The sequence below is a fragment of the Cygnus olor genome, chromosome 3, assembly GCF_009769625.2.
Source record: "Cygnus olor isolate bCygOlo1 chromosome 3, bCygOlo1.pri.v2, whole genome shotgun sequence".
Taxonomy (NCBI): domain Eukaryota; kingdom Metazoa; phylum Chordata; class Aves; order Anseriformes; family Anatidae; genus Cygnus; species Cygnus olor.
In genome coordinates, this window is record NC_049171.1 from 32,755,169 (window position 1) to 32,779,353 (window position 24,185).

The following is a 24,185-nucleotide window of genomic DNA, read 5'->3' on the forward strand; positions in this document are numbered from 1 at the left end:
TAAATACTCGTTCCATTTATTGTGGAAACAATAAAGATACAATATAGCCTTAACATACTCTCACTGAACTACTGTTTCCATCTGAACTTCACATTGTTTATTGTGGAAATGCTGCAGACAAACACAGATTTAAACACAGTTCCACCATCAGAGAACATGACACTTCAAGGAAGGTCAAAACCAAACGGCTAAAGCTAAAAAGAGGAGGCAGATGCCATTTCCTAGAAATGAAGGAAGGTAGGCTCCACTGGAGCAGTGTTAGTACTGGGCTTTTCTTTTGCATTGGTGGTAAATGAAAAACCCAGAGCCCAGTGATTTTTATTTTTTATTTATTTTTTTACCTAATTGCTCCAATCCAGGAATCTTTGGCACAGGAATTTTGCTTTGCTTTGTGACTACAAGATTACTCAGCCATTTGTTCTTAACTAGGCCACTGTTTTCATACACTTAATTTAATCTTAGTGTGTGGCATTTAATTGCCTGTCGTGCAAAGGATGCTCTTGAGTGTCAAATTCTATGCTGATGGGAGATTAATAGCATCAGGATATTGCACTAGTTCTTTTTATTCTACTTTTATCTGACTAACAAGGCTACTGGAGAACTGATTTTCCTCATTTATTCCCTACAATGGCCTTATTTTACTGCATTTACACTGACAAGCTGACAAATATATCTATGTGAAAGAGGAAATAATTCCACTGCGTTGATTTTAACAGACAAAAACGAACCGCCAAATTGAAAGTTATTTTCACGTAAACATGCAGATACTCTATTTCTAGTTCATTCTTGTACGCTGCCTAGATTTAAACCAGAGTTGCACTGCTTCTTCTTTGCACAGCTGAATAAAAATAAGGCCTATTTAAGAAAACTTGCACTACAGAGAACAGTAACACGTGGCTTATTCTGTCAGTCACAACTGCGTATTTCACTTCCTCATTGCTTTGTATCAATTGTGAAGCTGTATTCTTGAAACAGGGAATGTTTCTATTTGAAAACTTGTGCGTAAAATAGAGTAAAATCAAGTGTGCGTTTCTTAGACATCAATTAAAACACTGACAAAATAAAAGCTTTATAAAAGATTGTAGAAAACTAGAAATCTTTTAGCTTTTTAAACAGTGAAAAACTATCAATCTCATCATGGAAATCAAAACACCGCTTTTTTTGTGTACAATTCTTTGCATGCCATTCCTCCTCACAGTGCTACATAATCACTTTGCTTTTTCCTCTCATTTCAGTATCAGCAAACATCTGCCTACACATTAATTCAGAAAATATTAATTAAAAACTGGAAGGAAATGGATCCTAGCACACTGATTTAAAACGCTGTCTCTGATCATATATTTGATATCAAGTTCTAGCATGAATCTATTCTATTTAATCCAAGTAGTTTCTTGTTAGGAAATAGCACACACATAATGTCAAATGATTTTCAGTACAAAAGATACACAGATAAAATATTTTAACTGAAAGGCTCTGAAGGTTCCTAGGCATCAGTAGGGAAGGCACTTTTCTGGTCACATAATTCTAGCACATTGGGATTCAGCACAGCTTTGGTATTTTCAATGTCTCCTTCAGTTTCGATGCAAGTGATAACCACTGACTGCCCAGTCCTGAACTTCTCCACTTGCAAATAATGCAAAGAAAATTGCTCCAAATAGATTAATGGAAGCAGCAATATAGAAAACTGTCTGCCATTCTCCCACAGTGTTCTGTCAAATGGGGGAAAAAAAGAAAAAAAGAAAAGATGCAGTCAATTTACAGCTCCACACTCAAGAAAAAAAAGTATTTTTAAAGCAGATGCTGTGGCACATGCCTATTTAAATGCCATGCATCTTGACTTCATAGCAACATAAAAGCATTACAAACATAAAAGAACAAATTATCATTTTAGTCAACTGCAGTTTAACAATACAACTTATATAGTCTAATTCTGATAGGACTATCTGGATCAGTTTATCATCTGAGATGTGCAGCCTTTGTACCTAAAGCCACCTTTGCGTGAAGGCTATGCAAACTCACCGAGAACATTACCATAAGGAGAAACTCTACCTTGCTTTCTGGTCAGATCATCCAAGAGCTGGAGTCCTCTAAGCTAAGCAGTAAGTTTTTCTTAATGACTACAATGCTTCTCTTCTAGTACTGTAAGTTTTTTAGACATATGTTAGTTATACCCAAACCAGGTAGCACAGAACTGCATCTGTTCTTTTTAATAAAGAAGAAATGCATATAGATGTCTTAAAGACATTTTTTATTTTTTTTTTTATTTTTAAATTACAGATGTGTACTGTACCAAACCTGTAAACGACCTTACTATAAGAACAAACTACCAGGAATTAGGATGAGGGGAAAAAAACAAAACCAATCCATCCCCCATAAACCCCAACCTACCAAAATAATAATATTAAAAAATCTACACCACTTGTTAAGAGTTTGGAAGAACCTAATTTATTTGGATTCATGCATTAACTCGTATTTTTATTATTTTTAAGGAAATGATTGGAGTGATTACCAATTCCAAAAGTTCTGTTGCATCAATGAACTTACTCTGCACACCTTCTTTTCTTAAATCATTTTAGAATAATTCATATTGTTTATTTTAAAAAAGTAATCAACTTCTCTCTCCCTTTTTCTGCTTCAAATCACCCTTTGTCTGACTAAGCCATCTTGGAGATCAGATCCAACACTGTCCAATTTAGGTGCAAGAATAACACTGCTTGGAACATCCGGATCATGCAATGTCCATACAAAGGGGCGCATTATAAAAACTGCACATTTGAATCTAGTTTCTGGTTCATCTGATAAATGCTGACCTTAGAGCTCAGAACCTCATATGAGACCAATTTTAGAAAACAAGTAAGAGCTTGTCTTACTTTGCTACAATAATACCACAACTGTCTTGTCTGGTTGGTTTTAAACTACTATGAATCCTAACACGTCATACAAATGTACATTTTATTCCAAGAGAATATAAGGGCTGAATCACTAAATTTTAAAGCCCCACACAGGTCTTTGGCTGTATCTTTATTTTTCTGATCAAGGTTAGGAATTAAGCTGTTCACAGCAACAGAACAGTACAACTTGCATGTATATTCCAAATTCTGTTTAAAGACTGCAGACTTCAGAAGACAGAATTGACATTCAATGGAGATAAAAATATAGTAACTGAAAAAAAAAGTAAATGGACTTACATTATGAGTAAGGCTCTTGGCAATAACTGGCCCCACCATTCCTGGGATAGTAGCAAAAGAATTTGTGATCCCAAGAAGAATCCCAGCATACCTGTAAGAGAAATTATTATCAAGGCTTATTAACTTATCCTGTTTATCAGTCACGGAAACAATTTTGCCTAATCAGATCACACAGGCCTCATCTTGATCACACAGACAAATTAAAACACAAATATTCAGGTGGGAATAGCTTATTATTCTAGTAACACCTCGTTGGCGATTCATTCCATATGCCATCACTCTCTAGAGGCCAGTTACAGAATTTAAGTTAAATTACTCATGGCTTTGCTTAGAATCCATAATCCAAAACCACATCCCCTTTGCTAAGCCACAACCAAACTGTCTGGAATGGATCCATTGAAAAAGTTAAAAAAGAAACATTGCATGCCTCGAAGTGGAAAGACAACAAGGAGTATGACAGTGCAGGTGTCATTGCCAAAAAGGCAAATTACCACTAATCTGGATGGATATTTCCACTATACTAGACAGTGATACTCCAAAGGAGTTTGCAGAGCTCTGCAGCAGTTCTTCCCTTCAGCTTTCTGTGGGTCAAGGCCAATGGGAAATGGGTCTGCCTCAACCCGTTTTACAGGTTGCCATTCTTGCAGCTCTGTTCCGAGGCTTCCTGCCCCATGCACACATTGCTTTATCACGCACGCGCATGCATATGCACCAGCGGCCATAAAAACTCGCTGGGAAAAACTGGTAACTTGCTTAATAGCTGAGTCTCAGCACTTCTTCTCTGTGCAATTAGACATCTCACAGAAGTGTTGCAATACCAAAAAATCACGTTTGAAACTGTAGCACAAGCACAGACTTGTGAGAGAGACTCAAAGGAAAGAAGAGCTAGACATTTTATGTCTGAGCTCGACCTTCCAACCGCCAGAGTATAGATCCCTGTGGTTCAGATCTTCAAGGGGGGTTTGCTGGCTGAGGAATCATATGAAATACTAGTATCAGTTGTAGTTACTACTGGAAAATTGGGATATCTCCCAGTTACTGGTCTGGGCTGTTTAACAGAGTGAAATGGTGTCCTCATTGATTTAATGATGACCAAATGACCACATAGCAGAAATATAATTTCATCTCTAAAGAGTGGGACATAGCTTTGACATTTTATTTACCAAAACATGAGAATTCAACCATACATTGTTATAAAAGGTTATGATGTGTACCCAGTCCAATAACATCAGAAAACGTGTTTTGTTTTTTTTTTTTCCCTGACAAGAGTCAATTGTCTAGCCTATTAGCTGATTTTTCTTTAAAGTCAACAATACATGTGAGTTTAGAGCATGGCAATGTATTTCAGATTGAGCTCCACTGCTGTAATTAGAATGATTCTTATTTCTTACAAGAACAAGCATGTAACATGTTTCTCCATTAGAGTGTTTAAGAATTAATATGCCTTTATAAAACTGATGTGAAAGTATAAAAACTTCCTTCAAAAGCCTTTCCATTTAAAGCCCTCAAGTAGAACCAAATGCATTTTGTCTTCAACATGCTTAAGCACTACAATATTGCTAATACAGACTTTAAACACAGTTTAATAATTTCTGGTCACATAGATCTTTGGCCATTAATTACTGGCTAAATGCCTCTGTTTCTGCCTGCTGTTCCTGACATGGGTTGCATTCTTGATAGCACTTGCTGTTTGATGCAGATAACTGCTATGCCACTCCCTCAGCGCAGCGGAAACTCCCATATGAAATGGGAAAGAAAGAGACACATCTACAGAGCAAGACTAATAGTAAGTTATTGGTCAAATTCTCATGGCATAGTGGGGATAAGCAAATACAAATTGTCTTGAAGAGTGGTTAAGTTGTAAAAAAATTGATTAAAAAAATAAAAAAAGATGTGAGGTGTTCATTATGTGGAATACTATAAGGGCTCATGGTGACAGAGATAATAAAAATTATAAACATGGCAATGTATTGATGTAGGTTTAGACAACTAGAACAGAAAACATTTTTCCCCACAAGAACAATGCCCCCTTTCCCTCCTCCAGCAACTCAATGCACTGATGGCCTAATAAATGTGTGTTAGAAACCAAACACACAGAGCAAATACTGTTTTTCTTCCAGCATCAGTATTTTCATTCATGTTTTTTTCCTGAGAATGTAATCATTATTTCTTTGGTATAATGCAAGTTTTAGTAGCAACAATGGACCCTTTGCTATTCTAGTCAGCTTACTTTTAACCAATGCAAATAGAGACATAAGTGCGTTTTGAAATTGCTTTGAATCACTTCTGGTTATTCTAACATGTTTTCAGGAAAAATAAATAAATCAAGAAGGCAAACTCTTAACAGAGGTCTCCTCCACGCTTTCATGCAGAACTTGTTTTGAGATTTTTACAGTTATGCAAAGTTTATCCCTTAAATTGTGAATGTCTGCCATGGCCATTTCAGCCAAGAAAGTTCAGACATCTGCAAAAAGTTAAGTAGGGGGAAAAAGGACTTCTTTTTCCTTTCATCTTAAACTTCCTGGTATTTCTGTATTTGAAGACTTCTTTTTTCCCCTATGACCTTTGTTACAAGGAGATGCTCTTTTTCTTCTCTGTCTCCATTTAGACATGTTTTCCTTGAATTACAGCATGCATGTGTTGAATAGAGATTCACTGATTTCAGTAAAACAGCCTCTACCCTGACTGTGTTCCTCCTGTCCAGTAAAGCTTTACTGCAAATGCAGACATTCATTGCTATTGCCCACATCAGGTCCAAGTTCCTGAACTATGAGTGAGACACCAGTCTCTCCTAGACTCGTAACCAGTCTGCTCCCTTTGGACTATCTGAGAGGAAAGAAGGGCTGAAAAACCTGCCTGGTTTAAACACAAAAGGAATAAACATGACTGTCAAGGACAGAAAGAACAGAGTTGAAGTCGAGGGATACTGCAGCACTCCACGTGGTGGATCTAACTATGTCTGCTGATCTGCACACCATGTCATGATTTTTTCTTGTTGCATTTTTCAACATCTAAATCATCCCAAAGGCTTTCCAGTAGAGTTCTTCGTAAAACTAGTTTATTTTCACAACACTCGTGAGAGATGGATGTCACAATGTGATAGCCATCCTACAGACCGGGACTGAAAACACGGGCCAAGAATGTATGCACCTACTGAACGACTGACTTGAGATCCTCAGGATCCCACTTTAAGAACATTTATGAACATTATGTTCAAAGCACAGCTCCCACTGACTTTGGTTAACACTCAGTACTTCCATTTTTGCAAACTAGACTTCAGAACTTGAAGAGACATACCCAGAAAACAAGTAATAAATCAGCGAGGCCTCAATTAATGTCACTGGATCCAACATTAGCTTCCCAACTGATATGTTTAAGATTGGGCTCAAGCTGCTGCAGACCCCCATTACATATTACACTTCAGGAACCTGCTCTCTTAAGAATTCTTTGGTTATGAAGAGGGATGGGCGCTTCTTGAAGTTATAGCGTATGAAAACAGTCCTCACAGACACAAGAGCCTGATCCAGCTGACTTACCACATGTAAACTCTGACAGAGCAATGAAAGGAATGAATTCCCGAGAGCAGTGTTCAGCTACCTTAAATGTGACCCTTATTTTCTCCTGTAACGCCCTGCCTCAGCCATTACATGCTCTCCAACTACTACAGCTATCAGGTAGAGGGCTTAGGAATGGAAGCCAGTCTCCCTCTCTAGCCGCAAAGACTAATTTGCGATGCACAGTGACGAGGAGGCAAATCAAAACTGTGCATCCAAGTTCTGCCATTAATGAGTTTACAGAAGTGATGTCTCTTGATGTTAATGCTTGTGTTTCGCGTTTTTAAACACGCAGACATAAAGTAAGTAGCTCTTAGCCAATGGTTTACATTTTTAGAAAAGCAACTTCTGCAGCTCTGCAAAGGTAAGCGTGAAAAAGAAGTTGCATAATGGCCCCATAATCCTCCAGGTGCAGAGCTTTAACTAGACCTTCTACATTCATAATTCTACTTGATATTAAACAAAGCGCATCACAGATGCTATTCTTCTTACTTTCATGTTCAGTTCAGAGTATACGCTGTTTATAGTTAGACACTGGTGTCTTCTGTCTTGCTTGCTACCTAATCTAATTTGTCAAGCTTAACTTGAGTCCCACTACTTCATATCCTTCTCTTAAGTCAAATCTTGTTCATCATTGTAGACCTGACCACCATCCTTTCAATCACCAAAGCCTGGATACCACCTTCAGTTTTGCCCAGATATTAAGGATTTTTTCCTAGGTAACATCTCTACAAAGCATTTTTTCCTCTCCACTCACAGATAAACTCTTTTCATCTTACACGTTAGTATATAAGCACTCTTTTCTTTGGTCATAAAGTCATTTGACCCTGCTCATATATAAGTGCTACTGCAAATAGGTAAATTAACAACTGAGCGAAGTACTTGACTTTTACCAGCGCAAAGAATGCATGCTTATTTAAAGGTTCAAAAGAATCTATGTGTATCCATGCTTCTCAGGAAATTGATGGATCTGTCAGATTCTGAATTTGTAACATGGAAGAAAATACAAACTGTAGTCTAACTTTCTATTTTTAAAAGTCATTTAAGAGTAGTTTGGACTAATCATATGCAAGATTTATCATCTAGTGATAACAGGTCTTCTACTCCAAATATAATTTTGATACTAGTATATAGAATATGTTTTTCAAACAAAAAAAAAAAGCCTGAATTACCGAGCTAAATTATTGTTCATATCATATTCTCCACCAAACTTGCACTTTTTGCAAATAGTGTTTAAAACTGTAAACCTGAGTCATTGTCATTGTTTACATTCCAGGTCTGTACAGCACCATGGCCAATACAACAGCTAAAGCTCCCAGGCACTCCAGGAATACAATAGAAGTGGTCATACATTAACAATTGCTTCAGCAATACTTACGAAGGTGCTATGTCCAGATGGTTGATGCTGTAACCAGACGTACAAAATCCTCCTAGTGTTGTTGATATGGTCACAAATGCAACAGCCAGCGCGTAGTTGCATCCTATGAATCCAGCTGCTACTAAGAACACTGCAGGTCCAATCATTCCTTCAAAACAGAAATTTTAGAATCAGGGGACTTTTAACCAGAGAGACATTAAGAGGCTCTGAGATATGTATACATACAACCTCCAACACCATCTAGTGTACAGAATCCAGCACTTCACTATGTGCGTTACAGTGGGCCAGCAAGGAAGAGCAGATGTTTTGCAAACCTGTGGCTGTCTCAGGAAAGGTTGGACAGACTAGAAAAATCCTACTCTAGCTGAAAAGAACAGGCTTCACCTGAAAGCCAATGGTACCACTGAAAATGACTTCACAAGTTCATTTTATTTATGATTATACAAGTAACAGACGCTGCACTGAGACCAATAGGTGAACAATGCACTGTAAAGAAGTTATTCCCACTTAAATCTCCAGGTTTCAGGAGCCAACACTGACTTCTGCAGATCTCTTTTTAGTCATTTAGAAGAGATACAGTATTTATGTTGCTTTTTTTTTCTTGCTCACCCTCACAAGACAACTCTAAAAACTTCAGAGGCTGCAGGCAGTGTTTCTAAGCAGCGTAGTAAATTTCATCATTGTCCTGCCCACTTGAATACACACCTCCATCTTTAATTCATCTCAGTCTTTACTTATTATTTATTCTAGTCTAACTCCTTTAATTTTGTCAAGCATCTTTTACAATTAATCTTTCTTCTGAAAAACCAAAGAATGCACTCACTGAATATTCCACCTGTCTCTTCCATTCATAATTCCATTGAAGTAAAGTGAAATAAACAGTATTTATAAGCTATTAGCAAAAATGGCTATGTTTGATGTACGAGGCCAGTTCGCTAAAATAACAAGCATCTAAACAGCTTGGTAGCGGCTAGGGACAATACATGTGAACGTGTAGACAAAAAGTTGTTCTCATTTGGAATTTAATTACTACTTCAATTCAAGGGACAGTTTACACCTCTTTTGTATTCTCACTTTGGCTCCAGCTGACATTACCTAAACCTTAAAAGGGCAAAGAAACATGATATTTGAAATAATTAAGTACTGACAGAAACAATAAATCATAAGTTCTATGGACCAACAGAAGCCAGGTACAATCTTTTCCAGAAATAATCAGGTCTACAAGCTCCATTTCAACCTGTGGTCTAGAAGAGTCTTCAAAAGTTTAATACTTGTTAAAGCTCTTTCCAAGGAATGTTGTCAATGTGTCAATGCTGGAATATACCAGGACAGAAAAAAGGAAAAAAGATATTCCTACACAAAGCTGAGGAATGCAAACGCTGCAGATATATTACCTTTTACTATACTGCTATAGTGCTTAGTATATTGCAATACTGAAATTATATTGCACGAAATTTCATGAAAATTCACCAAGATGAATTCTCTCTTGCCTTCTTAATGACAAACATTAAGTGCAGCAGCATAGCACTTGTTCAACGATTCTCAGCAGGAAACAAAAGTAGTACATTCCCCAATTTTAGAAGTGGGGATTCCAATGCAGAATGAAAAAACACCCTGCTTGTTTTAGTTCTACTTCCAATTAACGAAGTGGACACAATTAATACTGTTGAAGAGTGGCTCCTCTCAAGCCATGCAGAACCCTGCCTCATCTCACAACAGATTGTCACAAGTGTCTCCCAAAGCTTTAATTCTTCCCCAGACTTGCCCCATGGTATGTTCCGAGAGACAGTACTTGCACTTACCTATTAGTGTAAAACATTTGCGAACACAAACAGTGGACAACTTCTGTTTTTCCCGTAAATAATCAGCAATTTGCCCAGACAGAATTATACATAACCAGCAGCCAAAATAAGGTAGAGCAGATAAAAAACCATTCTGTTAAGGAGATTAAAAAAGAACAAAACCACAGTTAAAACACTGAAATGACAGTTCAATGTGCTGAAAAATCACTTGTCTTGGAGCAAAAACAGAGTTTGAGTCAGGAGTGTCAAGAACATCTTCCACATAACTATTGTTGGTTTTACCATGAGAGAAACCTAGGGACAGAAAAGGCAAAGCATTTTCAAGTTACTGATGTGTAAACTCTTCATTGCATGACTTGAGCCATAACTACCAACGCAGCCAGCTGAAAAACTCAAAGGCTTAAATAAGCAACTGGTCAGAAAAAAGGAAACTATGCAAAGAAGGTATCTTGTGGTCATTAACCCAATTTTGCAAGTATCCAGAAACACCAGTTTCAAATCAATGAGTTACTAAGGTAAGTGGAAGCTCTAAGTATTGTTCAGGATTTTGAAAGCTGTTGTGGAATCTGTGATCTCAGGATTCTGTACTGCTACAACTCTGCAATGTTATGTTATCCCACAACTATCCACTGACATACCTGATGATGGCTGTAATCAGAGAAGATACAGAATTAAGACTTTCATCAGATTCTGTCTGGACATCCTATGATCCCAAAGCAAAGCTATTACTCAGGACTTGACGTTACTTACACCGATGTCACCTGCTAACTTCCGTTTCTTTAAACAAGAGCTGTTTAATGACTTCTGCCTGATTATGCTTGCTTTTTTTCTGATGAGGGAAACAAGTTCTACTGAGCAGCATCAGTTTTCAGCCCTTCCACGCTATTAAAACTAACTATTGATAATTGAACTATAATTTGACCTAAAGTGAGGTTAAAAAGAGGTATCTGGATAGCCACTGGATAGAAATACTGTAACATTTATGCACTATTATAAAATGTATATTTGGCAAAGAAGAGGTAAAAGCTTCCCTAGGACATTTAATTTCACACAACACTACAAATGCATCTCCATCTGAAATTTACTCTATCCGCATTCAAAGCTGTTGCCTGCTGGGTTCCAATGCTCAGCTTTCAAAAATATCAACTAAAATTCTGAAAAAATAGAAGATAAAAGGTTTGTTTGTTTTGTTATTGTAACTGTGAAGCACTGTCCGAAGACACAGCATTAATTTTTAACTGATCCCTTAATTATAGAATGGAAACTGGTGGACTACGCAGTTGCTACTGCACAATATTTTGCACACTAATGGAATTTACAACTAAATTTGTGGCAAAAAAAAGCTAGTCTGACATTATTATGCTTTTTTTTTTAAATTCTGTTTTCTTTGATGTGTCACAATAGTCAGCACTAATGGAGTCACTCCAAAAAGAAGAAACATAACCCTTAGACACAGGAAACCACTGCAGAACCTGTTGGCAACGGAGTCTTACAACATACATGCATTGAGTAACATATGCCTTTCATAGATGCTTACTCAGGTGTTCCCTAGGGAGCCATAAGAAGGAACCTAAAGAGCAACTTCAGCCATTTTTTCCAGCCATTTTTTGTAGTATGCTTGACTGCGACCTTCTCTTCTAACACAGATTCCTCATCTTTTCCTTACAAGATTGCTGGCATCGCATCCTTCTTGCATGGGCGCATCTCCATTTTGCTCTAAACCAGTCTCAGGTGTTAAGCCAGGAAAAGACTCTGCTAAGCTTCTTGAAATCTCTAACTGAGGACCTTTTTATCAGAGAAGTACCAGCTTATACTGGAGACACTATCGCTGAAGTTTTTCCATTAAAGAAAGAAAAAAAAGGAGAGTCAACTAACTGCCATATAAATGTTTTCAACCCTTTAATTTTTATCTGATAAACCATTTCATTAAAAAAAAAATAAAATCCTTGAAAAGCACTATCTCTGGACTTTAAGTCTATGATTTTGTTTCATCCTATTGTCAAAATAAGGTATTGCACCTCTGCTACTCACTGAGGAAATGAGGAATTCCACAATTTGGAAGTGTAACCAATCAGACTGAAGCATGTTTTTTTCTTCCTTAAAATACTTAAAATGTTACTTATCCAATGATGCCCTTAATTTTCAGTTAAAAGAAAATTTTCTCCTTTATGAGTGAGCAAAAAAGAAGTAGATAGTATTTCTGAAGCCATAAAAGACACTATTAAATTTGAGGCAGTCATGTAAGTCATGTAACTGAGAAATATTTTTTATAGTTATTTTTTATGTTTATCATTTTAAATAAGAGTAGTTAGAAATGGGCAACACATATCTTCAACCAGAAAAAAATGAGCTGAAAAGCTATTGTTAAGCTAAATATCAAATAAATCCTGAAATCCAGTTGAAAGGACAATGCACACAACATTGTAGACATATCTGCTTAATTATGTGGAATTATTTCACCATTTCCCAGCTATTAATTTACATTCCAAGTTTCTTAAACAGATGTCTCCATTCTAAATATCATGTCAGATCTCTGTTACTCCATTTCTTTAAGAATATAGTCACTGTGTTCTGAATTATTCATCTCACCTCCTGTGCATCAAACCGCAGGATCTCCTTCATGTATGTGGGCAAGAGTGTGAGAAGTGTATAGAAAGTCCAGTTATAAGAGAAGTGTGCCACAACGATAGCCCAGAGTGGAAGGGACTCCAGCATAGGCCTCCAGGGAACAGATTTCTGTGTAGAAAGCTAGCAAGCAGGAGGCAGAGGAAAAAAAAAAAATTGAAAGAATAATCAGGACATCAAGATGAACAGTTACTACAGGTGTTACAATCCTACCCAAATCTAGCGATCATTCATTCGGAAAGGCATGACGTGAGTATGTCAATAGAAGAATTCACCAGCAAAACCGAAATTACTGTGTTCAGTTCTCACTAAAGGTATACTAATGTATGTTACTGCTCTGTTGTTTAGTATTGTAAACCAACTATTACACTTTATAATCACAATAATAAAAAAAAAAAAGCTTTCCCTTATCGAGATTTGTTGCCTCCTGCTTTCACCCTGAATGATTAAATATTAAAGTCACTCTTCATGCATTTAGCTAAATCTTTCCTACTCAATCCTAGATATTAGCTTTGATCTCTCAGCCAGCTTCACAGCATAAAAACACGTATCCCCAGTCATAGGAATAAACTCTTATGCATACTTTAGGAACTGGCTCATTAGCATTTCCAAAACATTTTCTCTGCAAGCAGTAATCTCTCTCTTTCTTCCTGTAGAAGATACATGTAGGAAATGTTGTTTTATGAATTTTAAAGACATGATCCAGGTCAATGTTTAGTTTAATGACACGTGATAGACCTGAGCTTTTTATTAAAAAGCACCACAACATCTGTGACAAAAAGCATTACTACAAATGCTTTGTTTAATTACCAATTTTCTCATTTATACAACTGCACTGTATTTTTTTTTTGACAAGTTCTGCCTTTATCTCAAATTACGGACTTTTTTCTAGACAAATTTATAAATAATAGACAATAAATAGACATTTATCAAGATAGCATTATGCTAGCAACAATAGTTGAGATTTAGGCTCTTACATAAGCACACATGACTATACCAAACTGCTGTACCTGATCTTTTAGAGAAGCAAGTATATATTCCCTTTCAGCATGTGAAATGCTCTTGTGAGTTTCTGGCGTGTCACTAACCAGCCACATCCAGAAGAAGAACCATAAGACGCCAAGTGCACCTATTGTTGGGAAAAGATGGGTGAAGAGGCAGAAATAAAAATAGGAGCAATTACATTGAGTGAATAATGCTCTTGGATGACTCAGTTAGAAATATAACATTCATTAAAATTACATTAGGGTATTTGGAAAAAACCCTTTTATCTACTTAAAAACATTAGCTCCTCAAAGGGAACAATACCCACTTATAAGTAATAAAGATGACTAAGCAGGAAGTTCCCCCCCCTCTCCCTTTCCTCCCTCCTGGAAGTGCCTCATACAGCAAGAAAGCCACACACACACATCCATATTGTACTTTTATCAGTCACGTGGAACAGCCATAAATGATACAGCTCACACAGAGGAATTTAATCACAAAAGAACCACTTTGCATACACACACGCATACAGAAAATCACTACATATAGCTTAATGAATATGCCAGTCTTTATCTTCCCTTTTAAGCTAAGGCACCAGAACAGTCATCTGAAAAAACTAGCTTTCCAAAAATTGGTTCAAATTATCTGTATTTTAATTTCACTTAAACATTGTCATTTATTTTGTCTAGTTCTGTTTTGAACATTTTTAATTATACAAAAACTGGAGGTGATTCTGCTGAGGAAAGTGTAAGCCTTGTCTTTTATTCTGGTTCTCTTTTCCCTGTGCAGGGCATGAAACAGCTTTGAAACGTAAACAAACCTATATAAATCACGCTAGACCTATGACATCCTATGAGCAAATATTTTATGTTTGAACTTCTTCTAGAACATAACTCACAGAGAACATGCTACGCCTTGCATTTGGGGCATTCCTTCAGGGTTCCTGTGACTGCTAGAGAAATTTTCACAGAGTTTCCACTTAAAACAGCAGTATCTTTTCAGACGTTCTTTCACTCACAGTAGAAGTTTGCTCCTGGGATTAAAGTTATTAACTGAATTTCACACTTCAAATAAGAAATTCCAGCTAGTTATTTCCGAGTGATGGGAGAGCTGAGAACATTTGACTCGTGCCAACTTTTGTCCAGCTCTGAGACATCTTTGCTCATTGGAAGCAAAGAAATTTTTTTAGCTTTAAATACCTCTAATTTCCCAGGAAGGAAAAAAAAAAGACAGCCCTACATGTCAAACATGTTTTTAAAACTTAAAAGTTTCATATAAGACATACTAAAACAATATACCATAGCTTTCAAAAAGTATATGGATTGTATATACGGAATAATAATTAAAAAAAGAAAAAACTTACCAAATATGTAAAACACGTAAACCCAGTTCATATAGTAACAAATTAAACCAGACAGTGGCAGAGAGACTACAGTTCCCAGCTGTGCACCTACCAGAAAATAAATAAATAAATTATCTCTAGACCCTTTAATTTACGTAGCATTTCACAGGTATTTTATTTTGTTTTCTTGTAAGAAACCATGCAGCTAAGATTCGTCACCACCACCAGAGGGTGGTGTTTTCTGAAAGAAACATAGGCACAATAAACTGCTTTGGCACCTGCAAGGAAATGGGAGTCACAAGGTCCTAAACAGCCAAACTAACAAGCAGAAGGCAATGAGATAGCATTCTTGGCACATTCATCTCCAAAAACATAGCAGCTGCAATACATTCAAAACAATACAACTTAGTCAACTGACCTTTCTGAGGGAGCTGACCACAGTACAATCAACGACCCGGGGAGGGGAGGGGGGGAATAATGTTCTGATTTTCTATAACCAATTTGCATTGCCCATAACTCCCACTAGCTGCACTGAAACAGAAATGCTAGACACAAAAGCCAGAAGGCATCATTACAGCCAGCAGGTTCTAACTGCACAGTCCCTGAATTTGACAGCGTGTAGGGTCAGGCAAAGTACAAGGGAAAGATCAGCAGATTCCAGTTCAGGTACAAGCCAAAAGCAGGAACGAACTATACTTGAATTATAATTCAAGATACATTTTGAAAAGGGTGGCAGGTAGCACCCATATTATTTACATACTTAGGAGCCTTCAACTGGTGATAAATATCAAACCTTGTCTCATAATGTTAATTATACAATCGCTTTTCCAAACCTAACCTCAACTCAGAAGACATTAGGTTTTATTGATACGCTGGCTACCCAGATTCCTCCTTTATGGAAACAACTTTTATTTGAGGCAGAAAGCTTCAACCACAAAACAACAAAACCACATACTTTATGTTAAATACAAATCAAAATAACTGCATGTAACTCAGTCATGTGTTCACTTAGAAAGTCAACAGGATCATGACTTTCTAAGCCACAGACCACATGACTGCCAACCATGAAAATGTGAGGAAAAGGGAAACAGTTTGCTAAGTTTACACAAGATGCCTTATCCATCCATGCCTGCTGTTCAAGGTCACAGCCTCTTCTCACCTATACTTTAGCACATGGCTTCACAAAGGGTCAATTTAGAAGCTCCTAACTGCTAAAAGCAGTAAGTGTCAATCCCAGCTCTGTACTCTACTTTTGTATGCTGGCTCTCAAGCGCAGGCTTCTTTTTAAGCAGATTTAACTCACTAATATGGCAGAAAATAGATATTTTAAAAAAAAAAAGACCATCTGATGCATTAGGTGGGTTAAAGTGGGTCATGGAAGGGTCTGATGAGTGTCTGAAATAGCACACAGGAAGGAATGAGACACTTGACTAGGAGGGAAGTGTGGAAATAGGAAGAAGAAAGGTCTAAGGCTTCATTCCTGTTGGCACAAGTGAGCTACTGGACTCGCTAGAAACTGCAGTCACTGCTTACATGATATAGCCCTGTGACTGTCCACCATGCTCAGGGAATAATGCAGGGTGTGACTGACCAGAGCCATTGTAAAGAAAGCTGGCTATCTCAACACAAAGGGGACTGCAGGGGTAGCCTTTGCTTTAGGCAAACAGCTCTTATCAATTGAGTGGATCAACTGATGGTGTAAATGTTTCCCCCTGAGCTCACTAAAATCATGTGAATATCCCCCTTAGTTAGCTAGACCACCATTGGGGGAGTTAATATGTGACACAGCTCAACACAGAGTATAGAAACCGAGCAACCAACAAAATAATTTTGAAAAGGGCAACAGGCTCGAGCTGGCTTGAACCCACACATTCCTTCCCAGCAAATAGACACCCAACATCGTGACAGTAGAGACATCACAGAGACAGATAATGGGAATCACGTTGGTATTGCAATTGAACTGGATATTGCGACTGCTATACTTTGCTAAGCGTAACTTACGACTGTATTATGCTTTCAGTGCATTTTGTCCCACTCTGTAAATCAAAAAATCCCACGTAACATCAAATATATTCAAATAAGTACATTTTGTATTAAACATTACACCCTCCACACATGGAGTATCTAAAAGAATATTGTCAGAGAGTACTGATCTCTGACAAGCTGCTCTTGCAGCAATACCTGGGACCTCAGATATTTTCTTCCTCAAGTTCCTCCAAAACAATCTTTTTTAAAAAATAATAATAATCCTGTGATTCTGACCCATTTTATTTCTGCTGTTGTATTTCATTTATTTGCAGTATCTTCTATTTTAATCAACTTCACAATAACTCTTTGTACCACCTGATACCACAGCTTGAAGTTCATACTTCACTGCAGATCAGTACCTTTTCTGGAGGCTAAAAAAGCCATGAAAAAATGAAGATAATGAATGCAAAGCAAGATTTAATTCAACGTTATGCTTTCCAGATTAAATGCTGATTAAAACTGATAACATAAATCCCTTTGATTTAAGTCAATCCTCCCTGTTACTGCAGTAAAAATGTATAATCCTGTTACCAGCGTGGGAACTTCTCACCTGCATATGAAATACTGAGGAGCTTGCTGCGTTCCAGTGGAGGAGCCCAAGAAGACCACATTGAATGCATAGCTGGGAAGGTAACACCCTAGAACACAAAATTCCATTCTGCTGAAAAGTAACAATTTTAAAACTTGTTTCAAGTTTGCATGTTTCAAAGGAATATTTCATTAAAAAGCAGTAGTAAAATCCGTTAGCTTCTTGCTTAGCAAGAAACCACTTAAAAATAAGCATGCAAGGTGTGACAGTAAAGTGGCAAAATTAATTTCACCTGCTTTTGAATCTGCATATATTGGAAAGGCTGCAAGAATACAAACGATACTGTTTTGAACTCCTGGGTTCTGACAAATGAGAAACGTTTGATTTGTAAAGACACTTGAGACAAAACTAGAATTATCCTTTTTCTTTTTAAAAAAGCTTAGGCTAAAAAATAGGGAAAATTTGTTAATTATTCAAAAAAGTAAAATTACGCTACCCAAAAGTAAACAATCTGTATACTACTCCAGCATACCAACAGCCACAGGGTCTAATCACTACAATTTATCAATAAGTTATTTGGATGTATTTTCAAGTTACATAGAGAAAAAGGATTACCTCTCCCAGTCCTTCCAAGGCTCGGACAGCTATGAGGTAGCCAACTCCCAAATCCGCAGCTAAGGGAGTGAGCAAGGTGAATGCCGACGTACCAAAGACACCAAACCCCAACAAGAGCTTCCCACCGATTTTGCTTGCAAGATATCCGCCTGGAATCTGTGTAATGATATACCCATAGAAAAAAGAACCAAGGATCCATCCCTGCGTATCAGCATCCCAAGAATACTTTTTCCCCTAAAAAGAAAGAACAAAACCCAAAATGCAGTAAGTTCAAGACAGCAGTTTCTCTGACCATATTTTATATGAATTTGATTAATTAGTCCTTCATGCCTAAATTGCAAATCTTTCATGGCCTTTCGTAGGGTCTTCATCTACACAAGATGTGTGAATCCCACTTCTGCATCACGACGTGGGCATTCTGCCGCACTCTGGAAAATGGCTTTTCATGCAGAAAACTTACAGAGAGAAAAGCAAACAAGGAGATGCAGATGCTTAAATGTAATATAAAGAACAACCAAGGACAGGACTTGCAAGGATAGACGGAAGAACAGGACAAGCTTGGCAGAGGAAGATGAGTTTAGCAGAAAAGCAATAAAGCAAAGATGACTGAGATAAGGAAGCAATAAAAGAAGTCAGCAAGAGGCCATAAATGGTTGCCCAAGGAAGTGATTTTAAAATTTGGGAACACTTCCAAAAGTCCTATTTATGAGCACCTAAATGAGCAGCATTTATTTCACAGAAGTGATGAGGGAGAATCTTCTTCCCGTACAGCGCGCAATGGTAATTTGCTCATGATAAATAATAAATGACCTCCAAACAAACAAAACGAAGTCAGGAAGAGGGCAAGAGGGCTCAGTAATAAACCTTGGTTATAAAGTGAGATTATGTATGTCCAAATTCACAAAGCCTTTTTTAAAGACAACTTTTCATAGTTAAGAAATGTGATTTTAAGGATTACTGCACAGAAAGTGAGGAGGTGAAGGATATAAAGACAAGAATCGTGATCAGGGAAAGCGAACAAAGAAGCAAGGAGAAAAATATTGCATGTTAGTTAACTTAAAATGAAATTTCACACTCTCAGGACTGTACAAAAACAAGCAAACGTAGATAGTGATGTGAGCTCTGACGCAGATGTAACAGTAACAGTTGATCACAGGCATATGAAACAGTGAGTCATAATAATCTATCAGGTCAGACCAGCTAATTTGTAAAGAACAGCACAACAGATGTACATTACAAAAAAAAAAAAAAGCCTTACCCTGAGCACAGCACTTCTAAATCAGCTAGCCATTTAAAGCTATTATTTTTCAGAATTGCTTTAAAAAGAGCAGCACTGTAAAGGCCATCTGGTAACGAGCAGCCAGTTCTCTTGCCATCTAGGCATGACTCATCAATCACAGACTTTATTAAAAACAATTTTACATGCCATGTTTCAGAACGGTATGTTTGAGACCTCACCGTTGTGTTGCGAGGAGTATTTATGGTGGAGGAATGCTCCGGACACACGTTGGAAGTTGTATTCTTTGCTAAGCTTGTGTTAGGTTCCACCATATCCACCAGAGCAACGCTTAGGTTCACCCGTAATGCGTACAGAAGGAAAAACCCAAAAAAGGCCAGCAGTGCTAGATTGTAGCGAGCTGAGCAGCAGGCAGGGACTGAAAGGAGAATAAATAACAAGTTTTTGTTTTAACACAACCCAACCAAAAAAAAAAACCAAGTGACAAGCAGTTTTTACTATAATCTCAGAAATTTATGGGTAAGAAAAAATAACAAGGAAAAGTTACTTATTGCAGTCTTAAAGAGTGTACTCAATATGGGTAGAGACCAGGGTGGAAAAATAATGCACATTTTTCTACTGATGTGTGAAACAAAGGTACTTCTGGTTTTGACTACCAGTAGCTGTGCACACAAGTGCAGGGGCTGCAGTGGAAGTGTGGTGTGTGGTCTGTGGAAATGGATGCAGAAGCATTCGGAAGTCCTCTTGAACATAAAGTAATAATTATTCAACCTGAAACTTCATGCTAAAAAATAAAAATAAAAATAAAAATAAAAATAAAAATAAAAGTAAAAATAAAAATAAAAGTAAAAATAAAAATAAAAGTAAAAATAAAAATAAAAATAAAAATAAAAGAAATGGAAGCCATCAGGAAGCCTTTTATGTACCTGAAAATGGTTCAAGATGGACTGAAACTCTTAAAGTAGCATTAAAGAACAGCCAGTGAGGCTGTTTTCTAGGACAAGTTTTCCTTCTGTACGTTTGTTTATAAACCAATACACATTTGTTAATAGCTGCCTAAAAAAAAAAAAACTAGCATAAAAAGGAACGGCAAAAACTGTCAAGGCACTGTAGAACTGTAGCAGTTTCGCAGTTGTCCAATTTCTTCTGCTCTTTTTGCAGTCACTATATAATGAGGTTGTCAAAGGAAAATGGGTCTTAGATTCAGCATTAAACCAACTGTCAGCTGTTTACACCCAAATATCAGACTTCGCACTGTAACAGAGTTATAAATTTCCTCCGACAGTAATACACTGCAGTATTTGGCAGAGATCATTGATCAGTGCCAGGAGATTTGGATCAGAGTTGAGATGTATTTCAGCTGGGAGGCTATATACAAAATACAGATTACAGCTCTGCAGATACTCTTTTCAAACCGGGGATGCCTACAGCTACCAAAGCAGAAATGTCAAACTGTTGAGAAATGACATGAAGAATCCGCTGAATGTACAAACACTTCCAGGGTGGAGTTTCCCCTCGTGAGGAAGCTGCGGTGATAACAGAAAATTTTATAACTTGGACATCTGAAACTGAGGGAGGATTGGCAATCAGCAGCTGCAGATACTACCTCAGTCTGCAGCAATTGCTTCTCTGACTATTCAGCATTTAAATTCTGAATAGAACAAGTAGATCTATGAACAGCAGGATTGACTGGAGCCCAATCTGCAGCTGCAGTATGCCTCTTGACTGGATTCTCTGATCTGCAGTAAGAAGCAAAAAGCATTCCCTGGGGACAAGATATCTCAAGACTCTCCTCTTCCCAGAAACCTTCTAGAAACCTGTAATGAGCCTATGTGATCCCTTAGTTTTAGGGGCACCAACTGAGCCTTTCTGAGACTGCAGTCTTCATGAAAGTTGTAGAACTTTGCCTTTTTTTTTGGAGGTCTCTGTCCCTGATAAACTTATCTGAAGTTCACTAAGGCTGAACAAATTGTTAAAATGACAGTGAGGCAGTATTTGCTATGCTTCTTTAGTAAATGAGTAACAAGAGAGGCTACTATGCAAATACGTAAAACGTCTTCCAGACCTACAGTAATGGCAAGTCTTGCTTTGGCAGCATTTGAAAAAGGCGTACCTGTTTTTGAAATGACATAAAGGAGACTTTGCTGCTCTCATTTGTCTTGGCTTTTATGTCATTTTAAAATGACATATAGCCAAGACTTTATTGCTTGCTTTCAAAACAACAGGCGCCAAGAGCAGGAAGTGCTTCCTGCAGAAAAACAAGTCAAGTAGCTTCACTGCCCTTTGCTGTTGTTTGAAAAGCAATTTCCCTTCAATAGAGAATGTATAGTCATTTAAATTAAAGCAATGAATATAATTGCAAGTAAAGCTATTTAACCTTTCCATTGTTGTTCCTATATTTGCTGGGGTTAAACAATAATAATAGAAGACTTGAGATGGCACTTATGATATAACCTTTCCTTGGAAAGGCAGATTAACTGCAATGTCCATTTTTCTGCCTCTGGAAGGCTTGTACTGGTACACACCTCACCTGGAGAGCAAGCTCCACAAAGGTGATGTGTAAGAACTTAAGACCACTAATGACTTTTTTTTTAATGTCTTCCTACTGTGTGTTTGCAGCACCTGAGAATATTAGGTCAAGGTGACAGAAAGTTCAAGAAGATTCCAGACTTTTTTCGGTTACACACCTCTTTAGGACACCACCACATTCACTGGCAAAGAGACACTGCTGTCCCCCCTAAAGCTTAAGGCAGCTAACCATGACGCTGAAGATCTTACCTTGACCGGTAGCCACGGGTGCTACATCTAGAGATAATTCTGACTTCAGGACCATGCTTAAAAGAAGATATAACTGAACGAGAGCCTTAAATTGCAACTAAAGGAAACAGGTCTGCACCGCGAGCTGCACGGCAGTTAAAGGAAGTTGCTCTGTGCTGTGTTTCTCCCTGTGGGTGAGGTGCGCTACCTCAGCTGCAGCGCGACACATTGTACAAGGCTGGCAGCGCATTGCTCTATAATCTGACCCTGGAGCTTTTATGTCGTTTTGTTACCAGCTGCAGTCACCTGTTCGGTAAGGGATCTGTTCGGTAAGCAGGTTATTTTGTGGGGCACGCTGCAGGACCTCACAGCCTCGCTGTCACCTTCACACTTTCTCCTAGGACACGAATCTAAAAACACCCCGCACGGCTCGGCTCGGCCGCCGAGCCCCGAGCCCCGACCCCCAACCACCCCGTAACCATCCCCAGCCTTTCCTCCGCACCCCTTCCTCTCCCCACCCGCCGAACCAGCCACCCCAAGCCCTGCCCGGCTCCATGGCGACACGACGCCGGGGAGGCGCCGCGGCCCGGCCCGCCCCCTGCCGGGCCCCGCAGCCCGGGCTGGGCTCAGTCGCCGCCGCCGCCCGCTCCCCTCACCCGCTCCGTCGAGCCGGGGCTCCTTCAGCAGCGGCGTGCGGTCCTCCCCCTCGTCGGGCTCCATCGCGCCGCCCTGCAGCGCGCCCAGCGCCAGGCCGCCGGCCGCCACCGCGGAAAGGCCGGGAGCAGCGGCCGGGAGCCCCGCAGCCGCCCCAGAGCCGCCCCGCAGCCGGCCCCGCTCCGCTCCGCTCCGCCCCGCTCCGCCCATCCGGGCGCCGGCCCTCAGCGGCCATCTTGGGTGAGGGCAGCGCCGGCCGCCCCTCCTTCCCTGCCGCCCTCGAGGCTGGCCGAGGGGGTCGCTGCGGAGCCCACCTTGGGGAAAACGGGGCGCTGAGGCGGAGGATTGTGCCCGCCTGCAGCGCCCGGACGGGTGTGGGCCCTGGAGATCGGTTCCAAACTAGGGCAGGCCTGAGGTTCGGGATGGTTTCTCCGTAACCGCAAAGCGCTCCTCGGCCTGAAGGGCATTAAAATAATAATATGTAGTGTCTGGAGAGCAGGCGCTGTTCATCTGCAGAGTTCCTAGAGGGGGAAGCCTGGAAACACAGCAATATAAATACATGAATAAGCATCACAGCACACATAATAAAGTGAATAAGCACCACAGCATACATAATAAAGCTCTTCCCCTCTGAATTATACAGCATACACAATAAAGCTTTCCCCCTCTAAATTACACAGCACACGCAATAAAGCTTTCTCCCTCTGAAACACTGGTTTCCGACCTCTTTGGCCTACATCAGTGAAAGCTAACAAGAGTTTCGCAGTTTTACAGCCTGCTCCATCGCACACCACCTCTGCTCACCCGTGCCCGTGCCGGAGCCGAGTGCTGAGTCACTTGGACGGTCCTGGCGGCTGCCCGCTAAAGCCTTTGGCTGTGCTGGATGCCTGTGTCAGCGCAGAGATGGGTAAATAGCTGCCTGGAACATTTTGCACGGTGGGAAATGGAATAATGTACAAGATTCCTGGCAGTGTATTCAGCTGTATCTGCACTAGGTAGACGCACTGAACTTGTAACTGTCAATTGAATGGCTGTGGCTGTGTGCTGGTCGTACAGTATCGCATCTATGCAAACGTGAAGAAAACCAGAATTTCTGTTTCAGTTCTGGGGTTTAGCTTAAGAGTGTCTGTCATATGTGAGTCAACCTTGCTTAGAAGTTGCTTTTATAACCCCAGTTACAGAAGGAAAACCCAACAACTTTATTCTGACAAAACACTGGTCATATTTTGCAACACTTTATGAAAAGTGAAGATTTATTTTACGGTACTTGAAGGCTCTGTGGTGTTTCACATGTGCTGCAGACACCCTTCCTGGTCTTTCCATGTGTACCACCAGCACGCTGACACTCAGCACAGGCGGAAGGACGTCTGAGGGGCTGCAGGCCACAAGTGCCGTGCTGCATCGTGGGGTCATGGCGCTGATGGTTTCCATCTACAAGTTGAACCCCAAGCTCTTTCTAGACTCCCCGCATCATAACAGAGGGCAAACACAG

At 39.2% G+C, this 24,185-nt stretch overlaps 1 protein-coding gene and 1 long non-coding RNA gene across 4 annotated transcripts in view; one reads left to right on the forward strand and one right to left on the reverse strand.

Annotated features, from left to right (window-relative positions):
- SLC17A5 (solute carrier family 17 member 5) lies at window positions 1–22,871 on the reverse strand. 3 transcript variants are annotated; one of them, XM_040553390.1, is made up of 11 exons: window positions 22,696–22,871; window positions 19,504–19,700; window positions 18,046–18,279; window positions 17,452–17,539; window positions 14,895–14,981; window positions 13,558–13,676; window positions 12,512–12,670; window positions 9,923–10,055; window positions 8,121–8,268; window positions 3,189–3,279; window positions 1–1,709 (listed from the first exon to the last, which is right to left on the reverse strand). In XM_040553390.1, the coding sequence occupies exons 1-11, from the start codon at window positions 22,757–22,759 to the stop codon at window positions 1,572–1,574; spliced, it is 1,458 nt and encodes a 485-aa protein (XP_040409324.1). In that variant the 5' UTR covers window positions 22,760–22,871; the 3' UTR covers window positions 1–1,571. The 3 variants fall into 3 exon arrangements, with proteins under 3 accessions (XP_040409324.1, XP_040409326.1, XP_040409325.1); XM_040553392.1 differs by lacking the exon at window positions 22,696–22,871 and adding an exon at window positions 22,346–22,470; XM_040553391.1 differs by lacking the exon at window positions 22,696–22,871 and adding an exon at window positions 22,061–22,213.
- The window catches only part of LOC121068296, an 8,047-nt gene continuing 6,130 nt past the window's right edge, over window positions 22,269–24,185 (forward strand). Inside the window, exon 1 of the long non-coding RNA XR_005818783.1 lies at window positions 22,269–22,352. This is a non-coding gene — a long non-coding RNA (uncharacterized LOC121068296). The remainder of the gene's footprint in view (window positions 22,353–24,185) is intronic.